Source organism: Haliotis rubra, unplaced genomic scaffold, assembly GCF_003918875.1.
Source record: "Haliotis rubra isolate DU_JTF1 unplaced genomic scaffold, ASM391887v1 Scf230, whole genome shotgun sequence".
Lineage (NCBI taxonomy): Eukaryota > Metazoa > Mollusca > Gastropoda > Lepetellida > Haliotidae > Haliotis > Haliotis rubra.
Window position 1 is genome coordinate 856165 of NW_025766337.1, and position 14060 is coordinate 870224.

A 14060-nucleotide genomic window follows, 5' to 3' on the forward strand; every position below is an offset into this window, starting at 1 on the left:
CAATTCCTGAGAAGTAATCATACAATTGGGCGTTTCGACCCAAAAAAGACGTCACATATTTCTTGTAATGAACTGGCATGTTCTTCATGTTAATCAACGTTGCTGTGTTGTTTCTGGTCAAGGTAACATTTCCACACCAGAGCAACTGTACCAGGTGACTCATTTTCATTAATCTATATAACATGATAGCACAAGCCATCATCTACATTATATTAACATTTCCAGGGTATAAACATATTTAAGTCACAACGAACGTGATCAGGATCTGAACAGTGTAGTTAAACCCATTCATCGTTACTGGGGACATAATGTCTCCATCTCTGTCGAGGACACGTACACTCGACTGCCTGAAACTGGTCACATGAAATGCGGTGGCATAAACACTGCGCGGAGTATGTTTAGTCTTGGCGTTGCGTCTGTTTCTTGATAAGCATGGCTGGTTCTCTGCGCAAATCCGGAACATTTTTAAAATTTCCTCACCAGACAGGCGTGTTCTCTCTTCGCTGTGTTACCAGTCCATCACGATGGGCATCTACCAAAGTGGGAATGGCGTCACACATTCACCGGCAATCTGCGAACCCGGGCCTTGGGCGGATCACGGCGCCAGCAGCAGCTACGCAGCATGACAAAGTATCGATGTTTTTTGGGGACCCATGTGTGTTGTTCAAACACAAAACAACATGGGAGTTGTTTCGTGCGCTGGTTGTTTTTAAGCTGTGCTCCTGGGACCGTCTTGTGGATCACTCGGTGACGGTATGTTGGCGTCCCTGAACGACTTTATCATTGTTATGATGTACGAAAACACTTGGTGTCAATATTGACTTTCATCCAGTTCACTCGCTGTAATGGAGTGAGTGAGTGAGTTTAGTTTAGAATTGATTTTCAGTTACCCATGCTTGTCGTAAGAGGTGACTAACCGGATCTGGTGATCAGGCTCGCTGACTTGGCGGACATCTTATCCCAAATGCGCAGATCGATGCTCGTGCTGTTGATCACTGGATTGTCTGGTCCAGACTCGATTATTTACATACCGCTGCCATAAAGCTGGAATATTGCTACGTGCGGCGTATATCTAAACGCACTCACCCAAACACGCATCCTTTGCTAGAATAAATGGTGGTACGGTAGCCTTGTAGTGAAAGTCTGGGATTGGCACGCCGAAGGTCCGGGTTCCATCCCTCGCATGGGTTCAGTGGGTTTACTCCTGCCACATCACTGTGGGGAATTAGTGGTTAAAGCGTTGGCTCGTCACGCCGAAGAACCGGGTTCGATTCCCCACATGGGCTCAATGTGTGAAGCCCATTTCTGGTGTACCCCGCCGTGATATAGCTGGAATATTGCTAAAAGCGGCGTAAAACCCAACTCACTCACTCACACACACACTCACTCATTCACACACTCACTCCTTCACTCACTCACTCAGTGGACATAAATCACTCATTCAGGCAGGAATTCACTGGTCCATCTGACTTTGCATTTCATCCTGTAAAACTAACCATGTGTAACTATGTAGTATGTGCCAATATACAAACTCCAGGGAAATTATATATCTACAATAACATGCTTCAAGTCTGAGCCTTATCTGCTGATTTCGAAATTGAATCTATTGTCCCATTGGTACCTCATTGATTCTACCTCGGCAATCGAAAGATTCGAGTTATTTAACACTTGTTGATGTTTAGTTTGTATATTGTTTGACGGCGCACTCAGCAATATTCCTCCTGTGTGGCGGCGGTTTGTAAGTGAGCGAGTCTGGACGAGGCAGGGGGACGCAACTCTGGGTCACCAGTTATGTGCTCTATGAGGGCAAACATTGCCAGATTTATGGGCCACAGAGACATTGGACTGACATACCAGTTAAATCTGGTTACAGCTACTCTGAATTAGATTCAGAACACGCAGAACGGCGTTAAGGAGTAGACACGCACGGACTTAGACTAATGCTTAGTCTCTGAATTTATATAATTTTGATAGTAACAAACAAGCCCATTTAAATTGAAAAGGAGCCCAAGGGAGACCAGAGATTCAGAACCTGAGGAAATCTAGACTTGCTTTATTTAGGGCTTTAGCACTGCAGAGAGATCTTGGCAGTAGAGAAAATAATGTGGTTCAGGGACTGTGAGACAGACTAACACGGACTGTATAAATCTGCCTGCACCACCTACTCATTACGTGATTTGAAACTTGAGTCCCTGTCACCGACATGCTTCCTCTAAATAACCTGTAGTTCATAATTCACAGACGTCGTTCAGCGGGTTGGCACTCGAGGTTGCTGTTCACGTGAGAAATAAAAGAGGCTTTACGACATCTTTAGCAATATATTTTTTGTATTGTAAACACGAGCTGAATATACCTGTGAAGATCCGGGTTAGAGGTGATCCTCAGCAACGCTTGTTTGTCGTAAGAGGCGGTCAGACTCGCTGACTTGGTTGATGCATGTCATCGAATCCCAGTTGCGAGGATCGATGCTCATTATGTCAATCACTGGTTCGTCTTGTCCATGAATCTCCATGATAAATATCTAGGGTCACGTTTTACACAGCGATCTCACGGCTAAGGCGACTTGCTCTCTTACTCACGATAGTAGTATGCACGTACGCGGTGACAAGTGATCGCGTCACCACCTCTCCGGTGAGTGATTTGACGTGTGCAAGAGAGTGGTGACGTGTGCAGGAGAGCGGAGACACGTGCAGGAGAGTGGTGACGTGTGCAGGAGAGCGGAGACGCGTGCAAGAGAGTGGTGACGTGTGCAGGTGAGTGGGGATATGTGCAGGAGAGTGGTGACGTGTGTCGGAGCGTGGTGACGTGTGCAGGAGTGGTGACGTGTGCAGGGGAGCGGTGACGTGTGCAGGTAAGTGGTGACTTGTACAGGAGAGCGGTGACGTGTGCAGGTGAGTGCTGACGTGTACAGAAGAGCGGTCACGTGTGCAGGTGAGTGGTGACTTGTACAGGGGAGCGGTGACGTGTGCAGGTAAGTGGTGACGTGTAGAGAAGAGCGGTCACGTGTGCAGGTGAGTGGTGACTTGTACAGGGGAGCGGTGACGTGTGCAGGTGAGTGCTGACGTGTAGAGAAGAGCGGTCACGTGTGCAGGTGAGTGCTGACGTGTAGAGAAGAGCGGTCACGTGTGCAGGTGAGTGCTGACGTGTAGAGAAGAGCGGTCACGTGTACAGGTGAGTGCTGACGTGTACAGAAGATCGGTCACGTGTGCAGGTGAGTGCTGACGTGTAGAGAAGAGCGGTCACGTGTGCAGGTGAGTGCTGACGTGTAGAGAAGAGCGGTCACGTGTGCAGGTGAGTGCTGACGTGTAGAGAAGAGCGGTCACGTGTGCAGGTGAGTGGTGACTTGTACAGGAGCGTGGTGACGTGTAGAGGAGAGTGTCGACGTGTGCAAGTGAGTGGTGACGTATGCAGTTGAGTGGTGACGTGTACAGGAGAATGGTGACTTGTACAGGAGAATGGTGACGTGTAGAGGAGAGTGTCGACGTGTGCAAGTGAGTGGTGACGTATGCAGGTGAGTGGTTACGTGTGAAGTTGAGTGGTGACGTATGCAGGTGAGTGGTGACGTATGCAGGTGAGTGGTAACGTGTGCAGGTGAGTGGTGACGTGTGCAGGTGAGTGGTGACGTGTACAAATGCGCGATGAATGGGGAAGGCGAGCTTTCACGAATGCGACAAACTTTGACGAAGCATCTCGGTTCAGGGATGAAGACCTGGTGACCACTATATTTCTACGTCAGTTGATGAGACTGGGGCAGCGATTGCTGGGGACGAGGTTGTTCTCTGCAGTCATGAAACCCGTCTTCTACGGGCAGTTTGTGGCGGGAACAAGCAAGGCTGAAGTCCTGGACTGTGTTTCCAGGCAACGAAAAGCTGGAATTGGACCCCTTCTGTCCGTGCCAATTGAACAGGACGTTAGCAGCAGGTACATTATATGTGGGTCATCGCCCTTTAACAGAAACTATAGTTTGGCATGAAATGCATGTGGACCCGTTTTTTTGTAAATATCTCTTCATCCAATGACCCAATCGATCTCAAACTGTGCAAGTGGATGTTTTATCAGACAACCTAATCACATTGTAAATCACCGATTTTATGCATTTGTATTAAAGAATCTGTCTATGTAACTGTCAACAAAATGAACAGCAGAACGCAGAAGGCTTGCAGAGGGAGGGAGCCAATGACCTGTAACAGCAGTAGTGTTGGGTCACCCCACAGTTACGTCCTTCCTGTTGACTCTTTAGGGGTCTGATCTGGTTTTAAGTTCTGAATCGTTTTTGATGAAAACATTTAGAAACGTTTAATAAGTCTTTAAAGGCACAATGTCACACATTTTCAACAATATTTTGGCTTATATTATACATATTCAGGTATATGCACTCACTTTAGCTTTCTATTGATGCAATAAAAGACTTACGACTTGCCTGAAATCGATAATTGAAACTTCGAGGCGAACTGCTTCCAAACAGAAAACACTTGCTATATATGGAACATTTGCTGCGTACATCGAAAACTGTCGCACTCGGTGTTGTCGGTGTTTGTCGAACTGGTTTCCATCACAAGTTGTGTTATAGGATATTCGTAAAGAGCGCTCCAAGGAACATAACTCTATGGGGTTCGCTTGAAATAATGTTTGGCCGGCAGAGGGCGTGAAAGTCGATTTAATGCAACGTTGCATTCGTTCGAACTTTTTTTTAATATTGTAATCTAAATACGTATTTTCTTAAAATAAATTATATGGTAGTTTCCCTGAGCGCTGATGGGGCGGTGGGGTAGCCTAGTGGTTAAAGCGTTCGCTCGTCACACCGAAGACCCGGGTTTCTATTCCCCACATGGGTACAATGTGTGAAACCCATTTCTGATGTTCCCCGCCGTGATTTTGCTGGAATATTGCTAAAAGCGGCGTAAAGCTAAACCCACTTTTAGAGAAGTGTGGTGTGATATAGTGCCTTTAACACAAACCTAGTAAGGATGCAAGAATAGGTTAGGCCAAAAACGTCATGTATCTTGGGGCGAGGGATGTGTACATTTTGTACGGGCATCATGCAGGCAGTATCAATCCGATGTCACAATTCTTGTACGTTTCGCACTTAAATTAGTTCCAACTGACCAAAAGACATACACTTGATTTATAAGTAAAGAATACATACTGATTGTTTCAGCAACACAAATGAAGAGTGTTATGACGACAACCTGCAGGTGATTCTCAACTGCATCAATATGACGGCGGAAGTTAAAGACAAGATCCCAATGATGCACATACGCATGACAAGCGTCCTTCCCGCCAATCTCTGCGTATGTAGTTTTACAGGCTCAATGGCGGAAGTAACCCGTCAGTAATTCTTGGACAGTCGAGGTATTCGGTGGGTTTGTGGGTTTAGGCTTTCTGAGATACGTCATGGTTGCGTCTGGCTGCGCTTTTTCCCTATTAGAGAAGAGTTTTAAACGCCCATAGAACGTCTTTTCTGTCTGACGTGTGCTTCTTGTGTCCAGTTGAGAGACTCATCAGTCTCTAATCTTCTCAAAACATTTAAGCAGCGATTTTCAGGATAGTTCTATTTTCAATATAGTTCTATTTTCAGGATAGATCTATTTTCAGTATAGTCCTATTTTCAGGATAGTCCTATTTTCAGGATAGTTCTATTTTCAGGATAGTTTAGGATAGTTCTATTTTCAGGATAGTTCTATTTTCAGGATAGTTCTGTTTGAGGAAACTTAAACTTTAGTGCATCCTTCGACCAAAAATTCCAAACAGACAGAAGGAATCCATTGTGTAATCACTAAAGGACTCAATTGTTCAGTGATTCGCCCTGTTAATACTGAATTCTCGGAACTAACTTCCTTGAACTTAAACTGTCTAAAGGATTTCTTCGTGTGGTTCATGCTGCATACAAATGTATATCACTGTCTGTTCTGCAACTTCTGTAATTAGCCTTGAAAATCGGGGACACGGCAAACATAATGATTTTCAAACAAAGGGTGTATGTTTGATTGCTTACAGAGTAGGTTTCTTCAAGGTATAAATAAAGATGTTAATTATAGGTGACTGTATGTTTGCTGTTACAGCTAAGTCTCAGCAAAGTGTTTCCAGAACCGTCCACAAACCCAGAACGGGTAAAGGAAGTTGCCGATGCCATGGAAACCGGTAAAACGGTAGGTGATTTAGGGAAACATTAAAGCGACTGCGCATGACGGGTAATGGCGGAAATATGTGGCAGTTTATTGAAAACGTACAGCCATCTGTCAAACAATTGAAGTCCTTGGGCGATCTTAGGGCCAGGCAGCACACAGTAGAACATTCCAGGCGTCTTGGCTGTCACAGTTTTCGTGGCTTGTTCACAGTGACCGAAAACCCGGCATTGATGATATTTGCATCGGTTTGTTTTTTCACCTGGCCAGGAGAAAACTACGGAAGCGCTGAAGGGACATGAGTAGGAGAATTTTGGGTTTTTTTTATATCGTGCACACGAGATACTAAAAGGAGCGGACGATGTAATCGTAAAAATCCTTTCTCTCCTTATTTCGTGCACACGATATAACATATCGTGGGCACACTATATTATATTGTGCGCACACTATATTACATCGTGCGCACGCTATATCATATCGTGCGCAAACTTTGTAACATCGTGCGCACACTATATTACATCGTGCGCAGATTTTAGTATCTCGTGTGCACTATATACAAAAAATAAAATTCTCCTACTCTTGCCCCTTCAGCGCTTCCGTAGAAAACAGCTTGGGGCAGTAAGTTTTAAGTCTACTGAAAATACGATTAATTTCTATCAGTGCCTGAGTCATCGTCGCTTCAGATATCTTTGGTTAACAGTTACATGATGTTACTGATGAGATTAACTGTAACTGTAACTATTGTCTCTCTGGGTTACAGATGGTCGTCCCTGGACTGTCTGAGACAGAGCTGAGTCAGTTCTGGAAGAGCCTCGCGAGACTTAAAACCATTGGGCAGGTGAACGCATGTTGATAGACGTGTCAGTTACAGCCTATTAACCGACATTAAGCATTATTGTTTGTAAGCAAATCCCGGCGACGCAGAAAATGATGAAACTTACAAGTTTGGTTTCAGTATTGTCGAACCAACGGTCATAATCGTGGCAAATCTGGGCTTCGTACCTAATATCAGATTTATGTTATTGCGTCCCTGGTGTTAGGTTCGAATCTTAGATTGGTCATGTTATCCCCAGTGCTGGTCTGTGAGACAACTTATAATTTAGGATCAGATTGTCAGGCTCAGTGTCATCGTGACCCCACGGCATGAGATGGTGCTCGCAATATCAACCACTTGTACAGCTTGTCCAGACCTGGGAAGTTTACAGCTTCAGTTATGTAGCTGTAATATTGCTGAGCATGGTCACAAACATTAAAAGAAGCACAGACAGACATCGTATGAATACACCACTATCTCTCTTTATTGTCACCCCTAAACACAAGGCAAGGGATACACGTGCACAAAGCAGTAGCCCCATACACGTGCATGGGGTGTCATTCTTGATTTTAATAGTTTTAAAGAAGGTCGATAAATCACTGTGGACCATTAATTTTGACAATCATCTTGCATCACACAGATGGTAGCGTTTGTTTCTAGTCGGGTTTTTTGTTTTTGGTTTTTAAAACGAAAACCGTGCGCATGCAAGTCCCACCTCATACACCAGTTATCTTTCAAGAGCGATTACAGTACAAACAACTGTGGTCCTAAGGAAATGCAAGTCCCACCTCATACACCAATTATCTTTCAAGAGCGATTACAGTACAAACAACTGTGGTCCTAAGGAAATGCAAGTCCCACGGTGATACACCAATTATCTTTCAAGGGCGATTACTGTACAAACAACTGTGGTCCTAAGGAAATGCAAGTCCCACGGTGATACACCAATTATCTTTCAAAAGCGATTACTGTACAAACAACTGTGGTCCTAAGGAAATGCAAGTCCCACGGTGATACACCAATTATCTTTCAAAAGCGATTACTGTACAAACAACTGTGGTCCTAAGGAAATGCAAGTCCCACGGTGATACACCAATTATCTTTCAAAAGCGATTACTGTACAAACAACTGTGGTCCTAAGGAAGTGCAAGTCCCACGGAGATGCATTCTCCAAATATATATTATTATCATATCAACAATGATTGACTCCGATATATCACCCAATTTTTCAATCGTAAATTAAAGATGAAGTTCCCCTACTTTTGTTGAAGAGCATATATCAGTATTCAGTATACTAGGAGGTCTTTGAATAAAATTTACGGGTGGTTGGGAAGCCCAGTGGTAAAAGCGTTCGTTCGTCACGCCGAATTAAGACCCGGGCTCGATTCCCCACATGGATACAATGTGTGAAGCGCTTGTCTGATGCCCCCCGCCTTGATAGTTCTGGAATATTGCTAAAGGTGTCAAAAACAATTCACTCACTTGAATAATATTTAATATACTGTAGTTATTCAGTAACCATAGCAACTTGCGTACAGCTCGCTGTGAAGAAGGATGTGATTGTTATGGTGGACGCTGAGTATACGTACGTCAACCACGCCCTCAACCTCGCCACCCTCGCCATGATGCTCAACTACAACGTGGACAACGCCCTCGTGTTCTACACCTACCAGAACTACCTCAAGGTATGTGGGAGGTGGTGGAACTGCACAGTGGTTTAGCGTCACGCCGACGACCTGTTACATCCCACATGCCTTCTGTCATGTCATATCAGTTTCAATGTTGATAAGGGGGGGTGGGGTAGCCTAGTGGTTAAAGCGTTCGCTCGTCACGCCGAAGATCCGGGTTCGATTCCCTACATGGGTACAATGTGTGAAGCCCATTTCTGGTATTCCCCGCCGTGATTTTGCTGGAATATTGCTAAAAGAGGCGTAAAACCAAACTCACTCACTCACTCATTGAATGTTGATAAACGTCATGTAAAACTATGCGCAGGGATGACCTGTGGAGGAAGGTAAATCCTGTCGCCCCTACCCTGCAACTTTGCTTTACTCGTTGTATGTTCCTTACATTGTGGTAGCGGTGACTGTTCCCCTCCCTTCATTGTCAGTGTTGCCTGGGCCCTGTTACACAAAGCTATGGTAGCGCTACGACTGTCGTAAGTCTGTGTTACAGTTTAGGGGTTACGACAGTCGTAGCGCTACCATAGCTTTGTGAAACGGGGCCCGGTATTGGAGGCTAGGGACTATCCCATCTGAAACACCTGACAGGGTGCATGATTCACAAGGCACTTCTACATCTCCAAAAGTAAAAAAAACCAAAGATGTTTTAAATCTATAAACAAAAAACATCTCTAAGTCGCTGGCTCGAACATACGTATGTTACGTTTGGCCGAAAGTGATCTTTGAATAATGATCCCATTTAGGAGCGTTTGGTCGAGAGACGCAAGACATGGGTTTTAACAAACCAAACCTGGACAAACCTTGTAAGTGTGAGTCGAACATAAGTGCATTTCCTTGTCGGGGTTATATAACTTCTTCCGGTTGCTTCCCCCTAGTCTACGCCCTTACGTCTACGGCGTGACCTCGACCTCGTCGACAAATACGGGGTGTGTTTCGGCGCCAAGGTCGTGCGGGGAGCGTACATGGAGAAGGAACGGATGTTGGCCAAAACCCAGGGTTACCCTGACCCCATCAACGACACCTTCGACGACACCAGCAGCATGTACCACGATTCAATGGAGCTGTTGTTGTCGAGGATCAGCAAGGACCCCAAACTGACTCGCATCATCATCGCTACACACAACATTGACACTATAAAACTAGCCAAAGAAAGGTACGGATTAGTGTTGGGAATTGGTTGAAATCTCACAACTGATAATTGGTTCAATACCAACGACCAATCATCGAAAAAAATTGGTTCGCGTCATTTTTTAGATTTTCCTATTCAGGTTGTAGTTGCAGATAAGTATAAAGAAAAAACATTTGGTTTTCTGTTGTAGTTTTTTGAAACTGCACAAATTACATTTGCAAATTTCACATCCAGTGTAAAATGATTCAGTTCCAGTGTAACATAAACTTCCCAGATTCTTCAAGAAATATTCAGTAATGACTTTTCAGAAAGTGAAGTGAGTTTTCTTAGAAATAAACACGTTTTCAGGCCCTGACAACGTCCTAGATATGTTCTATCATTAAGTATTTCAAACTCTATTACACCGGTTCCAAAATCGTTTGTGTTCGATTATGAGAAAATGTGATCGATTGCTTGGTCGTTTGGCCCCTGCGACCAATCTTCGATTATTTCAATTAATCGGACCACCACTAGTACGGATTCGGTTGTCATTAATTACACCAGGGATACTCTACAACCCCCTTATAGAGTCTCCCTGATTACACGTGACTTTACAGGCCTATGCAGACTTTAACGGAATTTTACTGAATGTAACGAAGGCCGAAGTGTTCACCCGGACTTTAAGCTTGTGAAATCTGACTCTCATTGCGGTAAATCGAAGCCCGAACAACGTGAATTGCCACGTGAGAAACACGTAACGTCGCATCAAAATTCTTCAATGACCCTAAAGAATGCTTGCTTCTGATTGGTCAAAGTAAGATTACCCTCGGTTATCTAGATGAATGCGATACCTCAAAATTAACATGCCGTTTCGCACACAGACCATGCTTGTGAAAACATCGAGCATAGGCGACCACGCATTTGATAATGGCTGCCGATAACAAATAAGTTTATTGCTTACACACAATATCAAAACAGCTGCCTGTTGCTGTCATCAATCATCGGTCATTAAAATGAACAATACAACGGACTCTGACATTTCATAGTCAAGAATTTCTTGTTGCGCTGTCAAAGACAAAATCCCCCCGCCACCATTTTCTGGACTGAATCTTTGCTACTCTCGTCGGACATCAAGCTGGTCACTGTGATGCAAAGATTGTGACTTCACAGTCGGAAAAGGCATCACACTTCCGACACACTGGTGTCCGTGGAAATTTATTGAAAAACAAGTCTTGTTCGATAAATCAATCTCGTGTTTTCTCAGAGGCGGTTCCTGTGATCTGAAACCTCATATTGACCAATCAGAATGTAGTAAACTGTGGGTGACATACATGTATCTAGTGGTTTTGAACTGGTATAGACTGACGTGCAGTGCTATATACAATGTTTCAGATTGAAGCACTACAATATTGACCTGGAAACTAGAAGTGTGTTCTTCGGGCAGGTGTACGGCATGGGGGATCACATCTCGTGTCGTCTCGGTAAGCGTCGTCAAATTGGGCATTCTGTCACCAGTTGTCTGATGGTGGTAAATGGTAGATATCAACACATTGACGGACTATTGACTATTGATAGCTGAAGGATGTGGTATATTTGCCCGTGAAGGTCCGGGTTAGAATTGGTCTTCAGTAACCCGTGCTTGTCGTAAGAGGCGACTTACGGGACCGGATGGTCAGGCTCGCCGACTCGGTTGATTTGTCATCGTATCCAAAAATAGATCGATGCTCATGCTGTTGATCACATGATTTTCTGGTCCCGACTCGATTATTTACTGACCGCCGTCATAGCTGGAATGATGCCGAGTTCGGCGTTAAACACCAAACAAACAAACAAACCAAATGGTAATTAATTTCAAAGGCGGGTTGTGTGGAGGAGGGTGGGGTGGTGGTGGAGGGCGATATATCAAATCAGCGTTCTGAATGACTCCACCACTGACTGCAGGTTATGACGGCTACCCAGTGTACAAGTCCATCCCGTACGGCTCCGTCACCGACACCCTGCCCTACCTGTTACGCCGGGCCCAGGAGAACAGGGCTGTCCTGCAGGGGGTCAGGCAGGAGAAGGACCTCTTCAAGACGGCGTTAAAGGGGAGGTTTTGGGGCAACAGCGGGGTGTAGGTTGGTTGAAAGTGTTTTAACGAATCCAACAGATGCGGCAATTATGATGTCACCTTTCCTTGTTGCCTTTGCCCTGTAACCTGGAACGTTGACTTTCATCACTGCCAGATCCCTTGACCCCTGCTCTGTTACCTTGACCTCTGACTTGATACTTTGACCCCTGCCGTGACCCTTTGACCAGTGACCTGATAACTTGCATGTGATTACCTGAAAGGCCATATCCTGTCTCCCAGACCCAAGAGAATAAATGAAATAGGAGTCAAACTCAAGTCTAGAATGATTTGGCAAGTCAAGATTGCTTCAGTTCAGAAAGGACGATATATCTGGGCTCCTTTTGGGATAAATAAATCTTTGTATATTTGTAAATATGGTAACTTTATTCTTAGACGAAATGTCAGTCTAGCAAGGCCATAGAACCTGTTACTGAAGGTTGAGTATTATTTGTGCCTCCATGTCAGTTTCATGTACGATGGTTGGTTGTTTATGAACATAAAATAATGAATATACATGTATTATACCCCTGACTGTCGTATAATGACCAGTTGGTGATTATAACAGGGCATAGTGTTCCGGTCTGAACCTACTCAGTGTAAGTGTATATAAAAGAAACATCCCTTGGAAGAAACATATACTCACACACACACACACACACACACACACACACACACACACACACACACACACACACACACACACACACACACACACACACACACACACACACACACACACACACACACACACACGAAAACAAGTGGTAAATGTTTTGAAACACGACGTGCAAGCGGCATACTGAAAGATTACCCAAGGTGAAGTTTAACGTGTTAGTGAAAGCCACGGGTATGGATTTGGTGATAACAAGCCAAAGATAATTATTGGGCGAATCTGGGTATTAAACCCCAGGCCAGCTGATCCTGGTACGTCCAAGGGACGCCACTCAACACAGAAACACCAGAATCTACCACAAGACTATCTATATGATCTGAAGTTATACTGAGATTTACCTTGAAGACGTGTTTTTTTCGTTCACCTTAGAAAGTGAACGTTTTCATCACGATGTGAATCGGAATGCCAATGAAACTGATTCTCTACAGATCTGAAACGAGAGCCTTCAGTAGGAGTTACGAATGGAAGACAAAGTGACTTTTTTACCTTCAAGACAAAGCATGTGCTACAGCTGATTCCGCCATCAGCCAATAAGTGACAGTTGATTCCGATGGCGAGAGATCCTCTTGCGGACACGAACTCTTCCTAAAGCCACTTGTGGACGAGGACATTTTAATACCAAGGAGAGTCGTGCCCTGGTGCCAATTACAGATGTCAAAATACTTTAAACATTTTATTCTGTATTTTCACCGTCGAGATTTCAGATTTATTCAAGAACAGATAACTTCTGAAAAGAGTCTGGTAAATATTGGCTATAAATTGTATTGTATATAGAACCACATTGCCATAGAAAGGACTCGTATAAAGTGGCTAAGCCTCTTAAATACTTTGATTTATTTTGAGAGAGTGAGTTTGGTCTAACACCGCTTTGATAATAATTTCAGTTACATCACCAGGTTCAGCTTGGAGGAAAGCAAAAGGCGAAACCAACAGATGACACCAAAACATAACCAAAACAAACCTTGGATTCGAACCTCGGTCATGGGTTACTTGCAAACACGAGGGAGGCAACTCGGCAAACGTTAAACAATGTGTTTCCCCCGGCAGAATGTGTGTCCATCGGTTGAAATGTCCCCGATTACATGTGTCGCTCAGATTACATTTTGCCGCTGTTTGTGACCAATGTAGACACCCACTCACTTATTACAATCCCTAGACACCGTGTTAGAAGTGGCCCCCAGCAACACCCTCGGAGTCGGGGTGAGAGTACACCCCCAGCACCCTATGGTGGCCCAACAGGGGTGACCATATGGTCAGGCTCCATCACCTGGATGATGGTATGTCGTCTTGCCCAGATAGACAGGATCGTTGGTCATAACATTAATCACTGGGTTGTCTGGTCCAGACACAATTATTTTATGCCGCTGTCTAAAGCAGGAATACTGCGTGCGGTGTTAATAAACAAACACATTGATATACAAGTTGCTCGGTAGCTCGACAGACAACAGGTGCGTACCTCTCATTTTACGGTCGCTTCTGTTCGAGGCATTCGCGAGGATAGTGGAAACGTTCACCTATTTTCAATTTTGAGAATTGTTATGCTTAAAC

General features: G+C 44.4%; 1 protein-coding gene across 1 annotated transcript; it reads left to right on the forward strand.

Moving 5' to 3' along the window:
* Positions 1 to 299: 299 nt before the first annotated feature.
* Positions 300 to 13344, forward strand: LOC124278048 (hydroxyproline dehydrogenase-like). Its single transcript, XM_046713796.1, has 9 exons — positions 300 to 753; positions 3737 to 3921; positions 5159 to 5291; positions 6063 to 6149; positions 6886 to 6963; positions 8478 to 8624; positions 9497 to 9774; positions 11122 to 11210; positions 11671 to 13344. The coding sequence occupies exons 1-9, from the start codon at positions 433 to 435 to the stop codon at positions 11844 to 11846; spliced, it is 1494 nt and encodes a 497-aa protein (XP_046569752.1). The 5' UTR covers positions 300 to 432; the 3' UTR covers positions 11847 to 13344.
* Positions 13345 to 14060: the final 716 nt, after the last annotated feature.